The sequence below is a fragment of the Mya arenaria genome, chromosome 6 (assembly GCF_026914265.1).
Source record: "Mya arenaria isolate MELC-2E11 chromosome 6, ASM2691426v1".
Lineage (NCBI taxonomy): Eukaryota > Metazoa > Mollusca > Bivalvia > Myida > Myidae > Mya > Mya arenaria.
Genome location: NC_069127.1, coordinates 49539558 through 49556597, shown reverse-complemented (window position 1 = coordinate 49556597; position 17040 = coordinate 49539558). Strand labels below are relative to the sequence as shown.

General features: G+C 35.7%; 1 protein-coding gene across 1 annotated transcript; it reads right to left on the bottom strand.

Moving 5' to 3' along the window:
- Positions 1-133: 133 nt before the first annotated feature.
- On the bottom strand, positions 134-1943 carry LOC128237857 (circumsporozoite protein-like). Its single transcript, XM_052953437.1, has 2 exons — positions 1151-1943; positions 134-954 (listed from the first exon to the last, which is right to left on the bottom strand). Exons 1-2 carry the CDS (start codon positions 1941-1943, stop codon positions 134-136), a joined length of 1614 nt encoding a protein of 537 aa, XP_052809397.1.
- Between the last annotated feature and the right edge of the window lie 15097 nt (positions 1944-17040).

The window sequence follows — 17040 nt, the reverse complement described above, 5'->3', positions numbered from 1 at the left end:
CCTGTCCGGCCATTACATTGGCCCACCTTATCAACGAAGATATGTCAAGAAATCGCAATATCACGAATATAAGGTTTGGATTGCGTTAAGGTCACATCTTGAAAGTTATTTGCAAATTCAGACAAGCTGTTTCTTACGTTACCATACAAAAATTGTTCTGAGATAATATTATCACTACTTGGAAAGTTAACAATCGTACTGTACGATCTTTGATAACAATATGGACATTTCTACTGCCAGTCACAACTGCATCATTTCTACTGTCAGTCACACCTGCAGCATTCCCATTTCTACTGGCAGTCACACCTGCAGCATTTCTACTGTCAGTCACACCTGCAGCATTCCCATTTCTACTGTCGGCCAAACCTGCAGCATTGCTACTGTCAGTCACACCTGCAGCATTCCCATTTCTACTGTCAGTCATATCTGCAGCATTCCTAATGTTAGTCACACCTGCATCATTCCTACTGTCAGTAACATCTGCAGCATTTCTATCGTCAGTCCCACCTGTAGCATTTCTACTGTCAGTCACACCTGCAGCATTCTCATTTCCATTGTCAGTCACACCTGCAGCATTTCTACTGCCAGTCACACCTGCAATATTTCTACTGTCAGTCACACCTGCAGCATTCCCATTTCTACTGGCAGTCACACCTGCAGCATTTCTACTGTCAATCACACCTGCCGCATTCCTACTGTCAGTCACACCTGTAGAATTCCCATTTCTACTGGCAGTCACATCTGCAGCATTTCCATTTCTATTTGCTGTCACACCTGCAACATTTCTACTGTCAGTCAGACCTGCAGCATTTCTACTGTCAGCCACACCTGCAACTTTCCTATTGTCAGTAACATCTGCAGCATTTCTATTGTCAATCACACCTGCAGCATTTCTACTGTCAGCCAAACTTTCATAATTTCTACTGTCAGTCACACCTGTAGCATTTCCTCTGTCTGCCACACCGGCAACATGCCCATTTCTTACGTCAGTCGCACTTGCAACATTCTTATTTTACTGTCAGTCAAACCTGCAGAATTTCTACTGTCAGTCACACCTGCAGCATTTCTTCTGTCAGTCATACCTGCAGCATTCTAACTGTCAGCCACCCCTGCAGCCTTTCTACTGTCAGCCACACCTGCAGAAAACTACTGCCAGTCACAGCTGCAGCATTTCTACTGTCAGCCACACCTGCATCATTTCTAGTGTCAGGCACACCTGCAGCATTCCCTCGGCCAACCATACCTGCAGCATTTCTACTGTCAGTCACACCTGCATCATTTCTACTGTCAGTCACACCTGCAGCATTTATACTGTCAGCCACACCTGCAGCATTTATACTGTCAGCCACACCTGCAGCATTTATACTGTCTGCCACACCTGCAGCATTTATACTGTCAGCCACACCTGCAGCATTTATACTGTCAGCCACACCTGCAGCATTTATACTGTCAGCCACACCTGCAGCATTTATACTGTCAGCCACACCTGCAGCATTTATACTGTCAGTCACACCTGCAGCATTTAAACTGTCAGCCACACCTGCACCATTTATACTGTCAGCCACACCTGCAGAATTCCCATTTCTTCTGTCCGCCACACCTGCTGCATTTCCATTTCTACTGCCAGTCACATCTGCTGCATTCCCATTTCTACTGTCAGTCACACCTGCATCATTTATACTGTCAGTCACACCTGCAGCATTCCTACTGTCAGTCACATCTGCAGCATTCCCATGTCTACTGTCAGTCACACCTGCTGCATTCCCATTTATACTGTCAGCCACACCTGCATCATTTCTATTGCCAGTCACACCTGTAGCATTACTACTGCTGTCACACCTGGCCGGTGGCACACAGAACCTACATATGGCCAGGGAATGGTCAAGTGCAGGTGACACACAGAACCTACATATGGCCAGGGAATGGTCAAGGGCAGGTGGCATACAGAACCTACATATGGCTAGGGAATGGTCGAGGGCAGATGGCACACATAATCTACAAATGGCAAGGGAATGGTCGAGAGCAGATGGCACACATAACCTACATATGGCCAGGGAATGGTCGAGAGCAGGTGGCACACATTACCTACATATGGCCAGGGAATGGTCAAGACCAGGTGGCACACAGAACCTACTTATGGCCAGGGAATGTTCAAGAGCAGGTGACACACATAACCTACATATGGCCAGGGAATGGTCAAGATTAGGTGGCACACAGAACCTACATATGGCCAGGGAATGGTCAAGATTAGGTCGCACACAGAACCTACATATGGCCAGGGAATGGTCAAGATTAGGTGGCACACAGAACCTACATATGGCCAGGGAATGGTCAAGAGCATTCATGAATGTCAAAGCAAAGTAAGAAAGCGAACGTAGTATCTAAAAAAACAACCTTTTATGTTCTGGTTAAATAGCAAAACTACACTGAGAATCTGTTTCTTTGCTACTATCGGACAATATGCTATTGTTCTTTATTATTTTTTTTTAGATCTAACGGTAAAGTTATTTATTAAACGAAAAAGAATACTATCGATGTAATTTTTAATTTGAATTGCATTGTATATTTATTTTGATGTTCTCGTACCAGTCTGAAATTGGCTGAAATATTCATTCGACAATTAGACTGATAATATGAAATACATCATACATTAAATAAACATCGCAGATGTAATCACTGTAACGCGTTAAACAGCAATCTTCACAACTCCGATAGAAATCTAATTATGAAAACACACTTTTCCTTAATTTCACATACATAGGTTTCGTCATAAAAAAATCTAGCCTAACGCAAATGCCTTAAATTTTAAGTACGCATCAATCGAAATTAATGATCACCGTGATTTTAACGTTTGCCTAAAAGCATGAAGGCTAGGTCTACAATTATTTTGTGAATTTATTAGTTCTCTTTCATCGGTAATTTGGTGTTAGTTTTGCAGAAAGGCCAACACATATTGATTATCTGTTTTGGGTAACTATTTTGACGAATAATGAGGTTTGGAACAGACATTTTAAGACAATCATATCTAAATAATGGCTGTACTGTACACACACATCTTTAAGTTAGCGTATTTTCCTAAATTCACTGCTTGCCAGGCGTCGTTGGAAATTTTGCTTGACTGTATCAATTTTAGGGGAGAGCATAATTGATATTCGCTCAAATGTTTGCTGCATTTAGATGTCAAACGAGGCACAATAGCCAGGTAACTAAACTAGCTCAGTTGTCATGGTAACAAGTAGAGGTGAAATTTAATGCGATAGTGCATGTCTTTATAAGGCTTCGTCCTTTTGAGATATATCAAAAGTACCTATTCTCATTGAGATGACGTATCGCATGAATGGCCCTTCCTGCAGGTTAAGGTCAATGTAAGAGGTTATGAGGTCATCACACACGACCATTCATAGATTTAATCCAAAACGACACATGTTCATATACATGTAATCATCTTTCTAAAATGTACATTTTATTTTTTTCTGGAGGGAAGTGTGAGTCATCATAAATCGTGAAACACAAAGTTTTTGTATAAACCTCAAAAAAGTACAACTCATAAGATTGATACTGACGATTACCTATCAATTTTGTTATCTAACAAATGTTTTCCGAATTGCATCATAGCGGTTTCGTTAATTTATGTTAATGCGTTTCCGTGCTAATGAAATAATGCTCGGATGTTAGTGTTTCATCCTTCTTCAAGATGCCATAAAGAAACTCGTAAATGCCATTATACTTTCAGAGTTACATTAGCGTAAAGTAAAAAGATACAGTTAGCAAGAACTGAACTTAATTATGAAGAAGAAGGTTTATTTCCAAATACAATAAACCATCAAGCCTATGAGACAAACACAATATTTACAAATATTTACAATGGAACATACACATACAGGATTAGGAGAAGGCAATAATAATAATAATAATAATAATAATAATAATAATAATAATAATAATAATAATAATAATAATAATAATAATAATAATGCTGCTGCTGCTGATGATGATGATAATAATAATAATAATAATAATAATAATAATAATAATAATAATAATAATAATAATAATAATAATAACAACAACAACAACAACAACAACAACAACAACAACAACAACAATAATAATAACCGTAGTTTGTATTGCACCGTGTCAGTATTTCATAGTTATTTTCCCAAAGATGTTTTGTGCAAACAAACTTCAGAGGAGAAGAGGAAAAAATGATCTGAAACTGATTAATCACCCACGACAGCATGAATATCGTGTTGAAAAACAACTAGTGGCAAGCTGAAGGTAAATATGCCATAATGATCAGTAATTAAGAAAACTATTTAACGAAATAACACGGTTTGCATTGTCAGTATATATGGTTTGAACATAAGACTGCAATCCGCAGCATGTGTTTGTCATCAGAGCGCCCTGCAATTTGCTGATAAGCCTACCAGCAAGGAAATATGACGCTTAAATACTGATGTAAAAACTATTTCTGTGATCATATGTGAAATTAATGAACCCCTGTATCAAAATAACGCTATTGTAGTTTGAGTTAGTAAAAAAAACGTTGTAAACGTTTTTTTTATTCTATTTATTGCAGAGAGACTGTTGATAAATGAATATAAGATTTCTCGATCACGAGTTCGTTTCAGGGAACGTGTGGGTTGCAGATTATAAAAAAAGATCGTAAATAATGTGCTGTGTGAGTTGCTTTTATTGACATGCATTGGATATAATTGTTTTGAACTTGTTCCGGAATATACAAATGTACTGGAATACATCTTTCACATTCACAAACAAATACTTTCATTGGCATATCTTGTATTTATATTTTATGTAAATACGAAATATTGCTGAAGTTATTCAACTCATTATTTACAGACTGTAAACATACAGGGCGTCTTTATAACATTGCTTGACTTTTAAACCTGAATTAGATTATATGTGACCCCCCCCCCCCAAAAAAAAAAAAATACAATAAAAAAAAATACCTTTTATTACAAAGGGCAGATGTTTAATTATATGGAGGGACGGTTATTTAATGTTCCCTACTAAATTATAAGTTACATTTATTTTTGAAGTTTGAACAATTTGTATCTCGGTAAACACTCTTTCAACATCGAATAAAAACTAATATTCGTATGAAGGTTGTTTAAATACACAAGCTTGAAATTCTGACTTATGATGAAAAAGTATAAATTCATTATTCGAAATGAAATATGGCATACTATTATTTTGCAAATTATACGTATTGGATTCTGTGAATAATGGCCAGGAAGTCAGATTAATGCTACAATTGTTTTCCATTTTATTGGAAAGATTTGATTGCATTATTTGAAGAAGTGTCAAGTTTGTTTATACCATTGTCAATAATTATAGTTTTCATTCATTTTGAATTCAGTGAACCGATTTGAATACACCTTTTTGTAAGAATGTTCTTTGTTTACTAACAAATGATAACGTCAATACTCTAACAAACACGCAAAGTGCGCCGGCAGGAAAAACGATCAAATATCGGACATCACGTGGAAGTGGTGTAGCTATCGGTAGTTGTGCCGCTGCTGTTGCTGCTGTTGTTTATGACGAATGACGATGTAAACGAATATGTCGCTGTTTTCAATATCCATACTGTTAATAGTGTTTGATGATATTATGGTGTTGCTGCTGCTGTTGCTGTTGCAGTTTTTGCTGTTTGTATTGTTAAAGAAGACAATGATGACAGTTTGATTATGTTCTACTCATTTAGTACTTATGGCATAAGAATTTGCCAATTTTGCTTCTCCAAGTAGTAAAATATAACTACTATTTAGTGCATCATTATTTTCAATATTGCATTTGTTTTTTGCTCTGTTGAGCTCATGAAAAAGCGAAAAGAGCTGGCAGAAGAAATGAAACGTCTTTGGTTTGTAGCATATACATATACAATTGTATTCACCTTCCACGTCTTCTATAAAATAAATTCGACGCAAGAACGGATCACATGGTGCAATATTTATGACTTGATGAACCATAAATCAAATTCATACTCGCACAGGAAAGGAACACCATTCCATTCACGCACGATCGAGTTGTGATGATCCGTTACCAAACTGGCAGGGCTTATCAGCTTATTAAACCTATGGTTTGTGGGTTAACCATTAACTAGTGGTCCTTCCTTATGATTTACTTAAATGATTAAAAAAAGATAAAATACATGCTTTTAAGTTTAGTTTATACAAATTAATTTAGCTCGATTGTGCAGAAACAGCGTATTTTAAACTCTCGATTTCGCTTACTGGGTCAGATTCACTAGTTCTAAGTGTCCATGTGAGAAGTCACAAGAACGTCCTCCGACCGAGGATCGAACCCGGGAGGGTCGGGTTTTTAAGTTGATGACGCATAATAAAAATATCCCAAAATAAGAATACCAAGAGAGTCGAAGAGCGAACACCAAACTTGCAGTTTTCCAGTCGACAAGCGACACAACTTGACCGTTGCTAAAGTTATGTACCCTGCTGTTTATGTTTGTAATGTATCTGCTCTCATGTCTACCTAGTGTGCATGTCTTAAACGTGTTTTTAGATATGACAAAGGTTTTAGCTTGCAGAATGGCGCCGCGGACGCTAACGACACCAACGCTATGATACAACCTCGATTGTTTCCTGTCTGCGTATGATAGACGAGCTACACATTAAACAGAGGGTCATACTATGTATCAGTTCATTTTTCCTCCACACAATATTAAATACCTGCCAAGGTTCTTTCGTAAACAAAAAAATATTTGGTTTATCTAAATAATTCTGAAATAATGCTCATGCCTTGCCTCATGCAGACTTAACTCATTGATCTATAGATGCAAACCAAGTCATATGAATGTTTAAAAATACGTACGTCATAGTCATTTTTTTGTAAATTCTTTGATGTTACCTTATCCATGGTATTATTAATTATCATATCGTCTCAGGATAGTTTGTTTTTGTCTTGAATGTAAAATACACTAAATCACCTGTAATCAAATCTCACATTTGAAGCTGACATTATTGGATTATATGATGCACGTAGTAACCCATATGATATTGATATCCATGTGCTGTTTTGTGCCTCTCCATGACTTTTCTTTCGTCTGTACTCATTAAGATAAACAAAGTGTTTCCAAACTATTACACTACTCAAATTATCACAAATCTAAAACAATATAAACAAGGTCCTATCTAACCAAGGTCTAATCTAACCAAGGTCTAATCTATACAAGGTCTAATCTATCCAAGATTATATCTAACCAAGGTCCTATCTAACCAAAGTTCTATATAACCATGGTCATATCTAACCAAGGTTCAATCCAACCAAGGTCCAATCTAACCAAGGTCCTGTCTAACCAAGATTCTACCTAACCAAGGTTCTACCTAACCAAGGTCCTACCTAACCAAGGTCCTACCTAACTAAGGTCCTATCTAACCAAGGTCATATCTAAGCAAGGTCCTGTCTAACCAAGGTTATATCTGACCAAGGTTTTACTTCACCAAGGTTCTATCTAACCAAGGTCCTGTCTAACCAAGGTCCTGTATAACCAAGGTCATATCTACCAAATCCTATCTGATCAAGGTCATATCTAACTAACCAAGGGCTTATCTACCAAGGTCCGATCTTACCAAGGTTCGTTCATTCAATGCCCTATTAAACCAAGTTAATATCCTATCTAACCAAGGTCTGATCTTACCAATGCCCTATCTAGCTAAGGTCCTATCTAACGGAAGTCATATTCTAAGGTCAGAGATCAAAGCAAAATAGCCGCATCATGAGTCTCATACAACATGACCACATTATAACAAACATACTACATATCAATAACACAAATGCCAAAATATCTGTATGTTAGCGAATGTTGGGTTAACTGTCTACCTGTTTGTCTGTCTGCCTATCTGCCTCGGCACAATCAGTGAAAACTAGTTAGAAAAAAAACTGATATTCAAACAAAGGCTACCCAGTTCCCAGCATGTGAGTTTGGTTTGTGGTCAACAAGCCAGACAAGTTGGACAAGACCGCATTCTCCCGCAGCATCGTGCCAACGAGAGTGACTAAGTATAAGTCAATATAACTTTCTTAACAATAAATATAAAATAAATAGTAATATTATAATAATAAAATTTAAACTAAACCGATATACGACACTATTTTGAAATAATGTTGTTGATAAATGAATTATGAGGGTTGTCCCAGAAATCCGTAACCAATACCATTATTTCAAATCAGATTGTTGACGAGGTCGACAGTACTACTTACATTCGTATATGGCTTAAGATTGTAATCAAACTCTATTAAGCTCGTATAAACTTCCTTTTTGAATAAAAAGAAGAGCGTATTAGATTCAAAACATGACCCAAGCGACCTTCACTCGTTTGAATTTCAAATTTCATGATGAAATTGCATATTTAACTTTGGGAAAGAAGTCCATCTTCAAAATTCAATTTATTGAAGTAAAGTTTGGGCCATATTGTTCTTTATCAGGTTGTTATCTAGTTAATACGGGATTGGTTGATATATCTTAAAGAAATTAAAATATTCTTTTTATTTTATCCGTTTTTCATCAACATGATATTGAAGCGAATCTGTATTATATGTACGATAACATCCTAATTGATTACAAACGACAATGAATCATCATAACATTATTTGGTCCTCTGAAATTATCTTTGCAGGTGTTTAGCATGTTTACTTTATGTCAGCCAATGCACAACAGGTTAGTTATTTCCTATTTAGGCAATAATAATTAATTACATGTTCCAAGTGTAGCTTTTGTAAAATAACCGATTAATAAACCTCTAGGTGCAGAATATGCGAAACATTCTTTAACCCTCTAAGATAATGTTGAACACGGGTCAATATCATCTTTTGTGATCTGCTCTCTAAAATGCATTTATATTTTTTTCTTGTCGTTTCAAAGAGAGCTAAGGCTATCAACTTGTTCACATATTCTTTCGTATGTTTAGTCACCAACTGGAATGACATGAAAACACAATAAATGTTTTTCCAATTATAACTTCTGATAAGTACAAAAAGTAGATTTCCATCCAACTCGGGCATTCTATGAACATTTGAAATGCACAGCACCCTGGTGGTCAGGTAGAATCATTATTTAACAAAATTCCCTACGGGTGACTCTCGTGTATTTTTACCGATACACAAACATGTCGTTTGGAATAAGGAGCTCGCCAGTTACGTACCAACATTTCATGCTACGAACAATATACTTTTGTAACGTCGTATTATAGAGCAATGTGCTTTGGTAGTCACATTGCGGTGTATAAGCGATGACGTTTGTTTTGTACGTATGTTTAGAAATGATGTTTATGTGACGTCATTGATGCTATGTTATTATGCTTTCTTACAAATGTAAACATGTAATTAGGATATATGCGTTATAAGTATAGACATAAGGACGTGCAAATTGTACAATATATTCTCAGTCCAGTAACTTTCTGACTGCACTTCGTTCATAATAAATGCAATCAGAAGAGTTCGGTACTAAACTACCAACACTCGCTAGCTTTGACATCGTTTGGTAATCAATATACGACCGATATTAGGTAGTCTCTGCCGCGAATCAATCGGAATTTTGTTATAACTACACAGAATCCGTTGCTACCAAAACAGACATACATTATTCCTGTTTTTGTTTTTTTAAGTTATGACATTTTTCGCATGTAGAAGTACTGAGGTGACGAGTGGAATTTGACAATTCACATTTGTAGAGCGTTACTTGATTATTGAATTACTAAAATGAGAAAGCAATTTGATGGCTTTATTATAACGCAATATAAAGTTAGTGTAGGCGTTTTGTTTGTTTAGAAAAAAGCGACACAAGGATGTATTGAGAGCATTTTAATATAATTTATAATGACAGAAAGGGAACACAGGCTAGAACCCTCATATGGACTCCACATTGAATATTGTATGATACGGTTGACAATCAGGCACAATACACTGAAGGAAGAACAGTATTTCTATACAGGAATAAGAAGTTGAGGGTGTGCATATTCATTTAAACATGTATATAAGGTTTATTTAGTGCATCCGTTCAGGGAATAACATTTTTGTGATACTATTGTGATAACACAATTCAAAATGAAATATTTGCGTAAAAGCCGTACCTTAGTCCCCTTGTTAAAAATGTATGAGATATGTGATCCTATTTCTCATATATAACACCAAACTGGAGCCTGAACTAAGATCTTGTACGTACAAATGCATGAAGAAAAACCTATACAGGGACGGATTCAGGATAAGACTTTAGAGGGGCGTAACTTAGGGTTGAAACCTTTTGACCTGCGCCCCTCCCTCAGAAAAGAAATTTATTTGGTTTCAATTGTTTGCAGATTTTTGTGGGGGATATTCCCTCAAGGAAAAAAAGCACAAAGCAATTATTAGCCAAAAATTGTGCATTTTGGGTGTATATAATTTGTTTTCCTATATTGAAACTATAAGTACAGTTGGACGATTTACGGGCGGGTAGGGTGCGGGGTTGCGCCCTCCAGGATCGACTACATCGACAAAGATTTTTCATATAGTTTTGTCGACAAAAGAGTTATCAGATATTAAGTGAACATGTCCACATAAGGTTGACAATTTGCTGTGTTACAACTCGTCGGATTAAAACAAGCCGACCAGATCCCATCATCGGTATATACGATATACGCTTCCATAAAGTATTATGATAATGAACAGCAGGAGAAAGCAGAAGAAGGAATAACACGTCCGTAATTTGTACTGCACCGTGTCAGTAATTCATTGTTACTTTCCCAACGATGTTTTGTGCAAACAGACTTCAGAGGAGAAGAGGAAAAAAATGATCTGAAACTGATTAATCACCCACGACAGCATGAATATCGTGTTGAAAAACAACTAGTGGCAAGCTGAAGGTAAATATGCCATAATGATCAGTAATTAAGAAAACTATTTAACGAAATAACACGGTTTGCATTGTCAGTATATATGGTTTGAACATAAGACTGCAATCCGCAGCATATGTTTGTCATCAGAGCGCTCTGCAATTTGCTGATAAGCCTACCAGCAAGGAAATATGACGCTTAAATACTGATGTAATAACTATTTCTGTGATCATATGTGAAATTAATGAACCCCTGTATCAAAATAACGCTATTGTAGTTTGAGTTAGTAAAAAAAACATTGTAAACGTTTTTTTTATTCTATTTATTGCAGAGAGACTGTTGATAAATGAATATAAGATTTCTCGATCACGAGTTCGTTTCAGGGAACGTGTGGGTTGCAGATTATAAAAAAGGATCGTAAATAATAAGCTGTGTGAGTTGCTTTTATTGACATGCATTGGATATAATTGTTTTGAACTTGTTCAAAGGCACCGGAATATACAAATGCACAGGAATACGTCTTTCACATTACCAGACAATACTTTAATTGGCATATCTTGTATTTATATTTTATGTAAATACTAAATATTGCTGAAGTTATTCAACTCATTATTTACAGACTGTAAACATACAGGGCGTCTTTAAAACATTGCTTGACTTTTAAACCTGAATTAGATTATATGTCCCAAAAAAAAAAAAAAAAAAAATAATAATAAAAAAAATAAAAATAAAATAAAATTACCTTTTATTACAAAGAGCAGATGATTAATTACATGGAGGGACGGTTATTTAATGTTCCCTACTAAATTATAAGTTACATTTATTTTTGAAGTTTGAACAATTTGTATCTCGGTAAACACTCTTTCAACATCGAATAAAAACTCATATTCGTATGAAGGTTGTTTTAATACACAAGCTTGAAATTCTGACTTAAGATGAAAAAGTATAAATTCATTATTCGAAATGAAATATGGCATTCTATTATTTTGCAAATTATACGTATTGGATTCTGTGAATAATGGCCAGGAAGTCAGATTAATGCTACAACTGTTTTCCATTTTATTGGAAAGATTTGATTGCATTATTTGAAGAAGTGTCAAGTTTGTTTATAACATTGTCAATAATTATAGTTTTCATTCATTTTGAATTCAGTGAACCGATTTGAATACACTTTTTTGTAAGAATGTTCTTTGTTTACTAACAAATGATAACGTCAATACTCTAACAAACACTCAAAGTGCGCCGGCAGGAAAAACGATCAAATATCGGACATCACGTTGAAGTGGTGTAGCTATCAATAGTTGTGCCGCTGCTGTTGCTGCTGTTGTTGATGACGAATGACGATGTAAACGAATATGTCGCTGTTTTCAATATACATACTGTTAATAGTGTTTGATGATATTATGGTGTTGCTGCTGCTGTTGCTGTTGCAGTTTTTGCTGTTTGTATTGTTAAAGAAGACAATGATGACAGTTTGATTATGTTTTACTCATTTAGTACTTATGTCATAAGAATTTGCCAATTTTGCTTCTCCAAGTAGTAAAATATATCTACTACTTAGTGCATAATTATTTTCAATATTGCATTTGTTTTTTGCTCTGTTGAGCTCATGAAAAAGCGAAAAGAGCTCGCAGAAGAAATGAAACGTCTTTGGTTTGTAGCATATACATATACAATTGTATTCACCTTCCACGTCTTCTATAAAATAAATTCGACGCAAGAACGGATCACATGGTGCAATATTTATGACTTGATGAACCATAAATCAAATTCATACTCGCACAGGAAAGGAACACCATTCCATTCACGCACGATCGAGTTGTGATGATCCGTTACCAAACTGGCAGGGCTTAGCAGCTGGTTAAACCTATTGTTTGTGGGTTATCCATTAACTAGTGGTCCTTCCTTATGATTTACTTAAATGATTTAAAAAAGATAAAATACATGCTATTAAGTTTAGTTTATACCAAATAATTTAGCTCGATTGTGCAGAAACAGCGTATTTTAAACTCTCGATTTCGCTTACTGGGTCAGATTCACTAGTTCTAAGTGTCCATGTGAGAAGTCACAAGAACGTCCTCCGACCGAGGATCGAACCCGGGAGGGTCTGGTTTTTAAGTTGATGACGCATAATAAAAAATATCCCAAAATAAGAATACCAAGAGAGCCGAAGAGCGAACGCCAAACTTGCAGTTTTCCAGTCGACAAGCGACACAACTTGACCGTTGCTAAATCAGAGTTATGTACCTTGCTGCTTATGTTTGTAATGTATCTGCTCTCATTTCTACCTAGTGTGCATGTCTTAAACGTGTTTTAGATATGACAAAGGTTTAAGCTTGCAGAATGGCGCCGCGGACGCTAACGACACCAACGCTATGATACAACCTCGATTGTTTCTTGTCTGCGTATGATAGACGAGCTACACATTAAAACGAGGGTCATACTATGTATCAGTTCATTTTTTCTCCACACAATATTAAATACCTGCCAAGGTTCTTTCGTAAACAAACAATATTTGGTTTATTTGAATAATTCGGAAATAATGCTGATACCATGCCACATTTAGACTTAACTCATTGATCTATAGATGCAAACCAAGTCATATGAATGTTTAAAAATACGTACGTCATAGTCATTTTTTTCGTTAATTCTTTGATGTTACCTTATCCATGGTATTATTAATTATCATATTATTGCAGGATAGTTTGTTTTTGTCTTGAATGCAAAATACACTAAATCACCTGTAATCAAATCTCACATTTGAAGCTGACATTAATGGATTATATGATGCACGTAGTAACCCATATGATATTGATATCCATGTGCTGTTTTTATGCCTCTCCAGGACTTTTCTTTCGTCTGTACTCATTAAGATAAACATAGTGTTTCCAAACTATTACACTTCTCAAATTATCACACACCTTAAACAATATAAACAAGGACCTATCTAACCAAGGTCTAATCTAACCAAGGTCATATCTACCAAGGTTCTATTTAACCAAGGTTCTATTTAACCAATGTCCAATCTAACCAAGGTCATATATATCCAAGGTCCTATCTAACTAAGGTTCAATCTAACCAAGGCCCTATCCTACCAATGTCCTGTCTTACCAAGGTCATATCTAACCAAGGTGCAATTTAACCAAGATCCTATCTAACCAAGGTCTTATCTAACCAAGGTCATATCTAACCAAGGTGCAATCTAACCAAGGTCCTATCTAACCATGGTCATATCTAACCAAGGCTCAATCTAACCAAGGTCTAATCTAACCAAGATCATATCTATCCAAGGCCCTATTTAACCAAGGTCCAATCTAACCAAGGTCCTATCTAACCAAGATCCTATCTAACCAAGATGCAATCTAACCAAGGTCCTATATAACCAAGGTCATATCTAACCAAGGTGCTATCTAACCAATGTTCTATCTAACCAAGGTCCTGTCTAACCTAGGTTCTATCTACCATATCCTATCTGACCAAGAGCTTATCTACCAATGTCCGATCTAACCAAGGTCCTTTCATTGAATGCCCAATCAAACCAAGTTAATATTATATCTAACTAAGGTCCGATCTTACCAATGTCGTATCTAGCTAAGGTCCTTTCTAACAGAAGTCATATCTTAAGGCCAGGGATCAAAGCAAAAGAACCGCTTCACAAGTCTCATACAACGTAACCACAATATAACAAACGCATTACATATCAATATCACTAATGCCAAAATACCTGTATGTTAGCGAATGTTGGGTTAACTGTCTACCTGTTTGTCTGTCTGCCTATCTGCCTCGGCACAATCGGTGAAAACTTAGTAAGAAAGAAAACTGGGGTTCAAACCATGGCTAACCTGTTCCCAGCATGTGAGTTTGGATTGTGGTCGACAAGTGGGTTTCCACGCCTCCCCCACAGCACAAGACCGCACTCTCCCGCAACCTCGTGCCAACGAGAGTGACTAAGTATAAGCTAAGTATAAGTTGATATAACTTTATTAACAACCGTTATAAAATAAATAGTTATATAATAATAATAATAATAATAATAATAATAATAATAATAATAATAATAATAATAATAATAATAATAAAGTTTAAGCTAAACCGATATACGACACTAGTTTTGTAATAATGTTGTTGATAAATGAATTATGAGGGTTGTCTCAGAAATCCGTAACCAATATCATTATTTAAAATCAGATTGTTGAAGAGGTTGACATGATCACTACATTCGTATATGGCTTAAGATTGTAATCAAACTCTATTAAGCCCTTATAAACTTTCATTTTGATTAGAAAGAAGGGCGTATTTCATTCAACACATGACCAGTGAGACCTATACTCGTTTGAATTTCAAATTTCATGATGAAATTGCATATTTAACGTTAGGAAAGAAGTCCATCTTCAAAATTCAATTTATTGAAGTAAAGTTTGGGTCATATTGTTCTTTATCAGTTTGTTATCTAGTTAATACAGGATTGGTTGATATATCTTAAAGAAATTAAAATATTCTTCTTCTTTTTTATTTTATCCGGTTTCATCTATATGATATTGAATCGAATGTGAATTATATGTACGGTAACATCCTAACTGATTACAAACGACAATGAATCATCATAACATTATTTGGTCCTCTGAAATTATCTTTGCAGGTGTTTAGCATGTTTACTTTATGTCAGCCAATGCACAACAGGTTACTTATTTCCTTTTTAGGCAATAATAATTAATTACATGTTCCAAGTGTAGCTTTTGTAAAATAACCGATTAATAAACCTCTAGGTGCAGAATATGCGAAACATTCTTTAACCCTCTAAGATAAAGTTGTACACGGGTCAATATCATCTTTTGTGATCTGCTCTCTAAAATGCATTTATATTTTTTTCTTGTCGTTTCTAAGAGAGCAAAGGCTATCAACTTGTTCACATATTCCTTCGTCTGTTTAGTCACCAACTGGAATGACATGAAAACACAATAAATGTTTTTCCAATTATAACTTCTGATAAGTACAAAAAATAGATTTCCATCCAACTCGGGCATTCTATGAACATTTGAAATGCACAGCACCCTGGTGGTCAGGTAGAATCATTATTTAACAAAATTCCCTACGGTTGACTCTCGTGTATTTTTACCGATACACAAACATGTCGTTTGGAATAAGGAACTCGCCAGTTACGTACCAACATTTCATGCTACGAACAATATACTTTTGTAACGTCGTGTTATAGAGCAATGTGCTTTGGTAGTCACATTGCGGTGTATAAGCGATGACGTTTGTTTTGTACGTATGTTTAGAAATGATGTTTATGTGACGTCATTGATGCTATGTTATTATGCTTGCTTACAAAATGTAAACATGTAATTAGGATATATCCGTTATAAGTATAGACATAAGGACGTGCAAATTGTACAATATATTCTCAGTCCAGTAACTTTGTGACTGCACTTCGTTCATAATAAATGCAATCAGAAGAGTTCGGTACTAAACTACCAATACTCGCTAGCTTTGACATCGTTTGGTAATCAATATACGGGCGATATTAGGTAGTCTCTGCCGCGAATCAATCGGAATTTTGTTATAGCTACACAGAATCCGTTGCTACCAAAACAGACATACATTATTCCTGTTTTTGTTTTTTAAGTTATGACATTTTTCGCATGTAGAAGTACTGAGGTGACGAGTGGAATTTGACAATTCACATTTGTAGAGCGTTACTTGATTATTGAATTACTAAAATGAGAAAGCAATTTGATGGCTTTATTATAACGCAATAGAAAGTTAGTGTAGGCGTTTTGTTTGTTTAGAAAAATGCGACACAAGGATGTATTGAGAGCATTTTAATATAATTTATAATGACAGAAATGGAACACAGGCTAGAACCCTCATATGGACTCCACATTGAATATTGTATGATACGGTTGACAATAAGGCACAATACACTGAAGGAAGAACAGTATTTCTATACAGGAATAAGAAGTTGAGGGTGTGCATATTCATTTAAACATGTATATAATGTTAATTTAGTGCAACCGTTCAGGGAATAACATGTTTGTGATACTATTGTGATAACACAATTCAAAATGAAATATTTGCGTAAAAGCCGTACCTATGTCCCCTTGTTAAAATGTATGATGTGATCCTATTTCTCATATATAACACCAAACTGGAGCCTGAACTAAGATCTTGTATGTACAAATGCATGAAGAAAAAC

What these genes read in the sequence shown, in the direction of transcription:
- LOC128237857 (XM_052953437.1), bottom strand. Translation starts at nt 1,943, where the DNA reads ATGCCACCTGCCCTTGACCATTCCCTGGCCATATGTAGGTTCTGTGTG. An exon ending in TGCTGCAGCTGTGACTGGCA is followed by an intron (nt 955 to 1,150) that starts GTAGTTTTCTGC and finishes CCGGTGTGGCAG; the next exon opens with ACAGAGGAAATGCTACAGGT.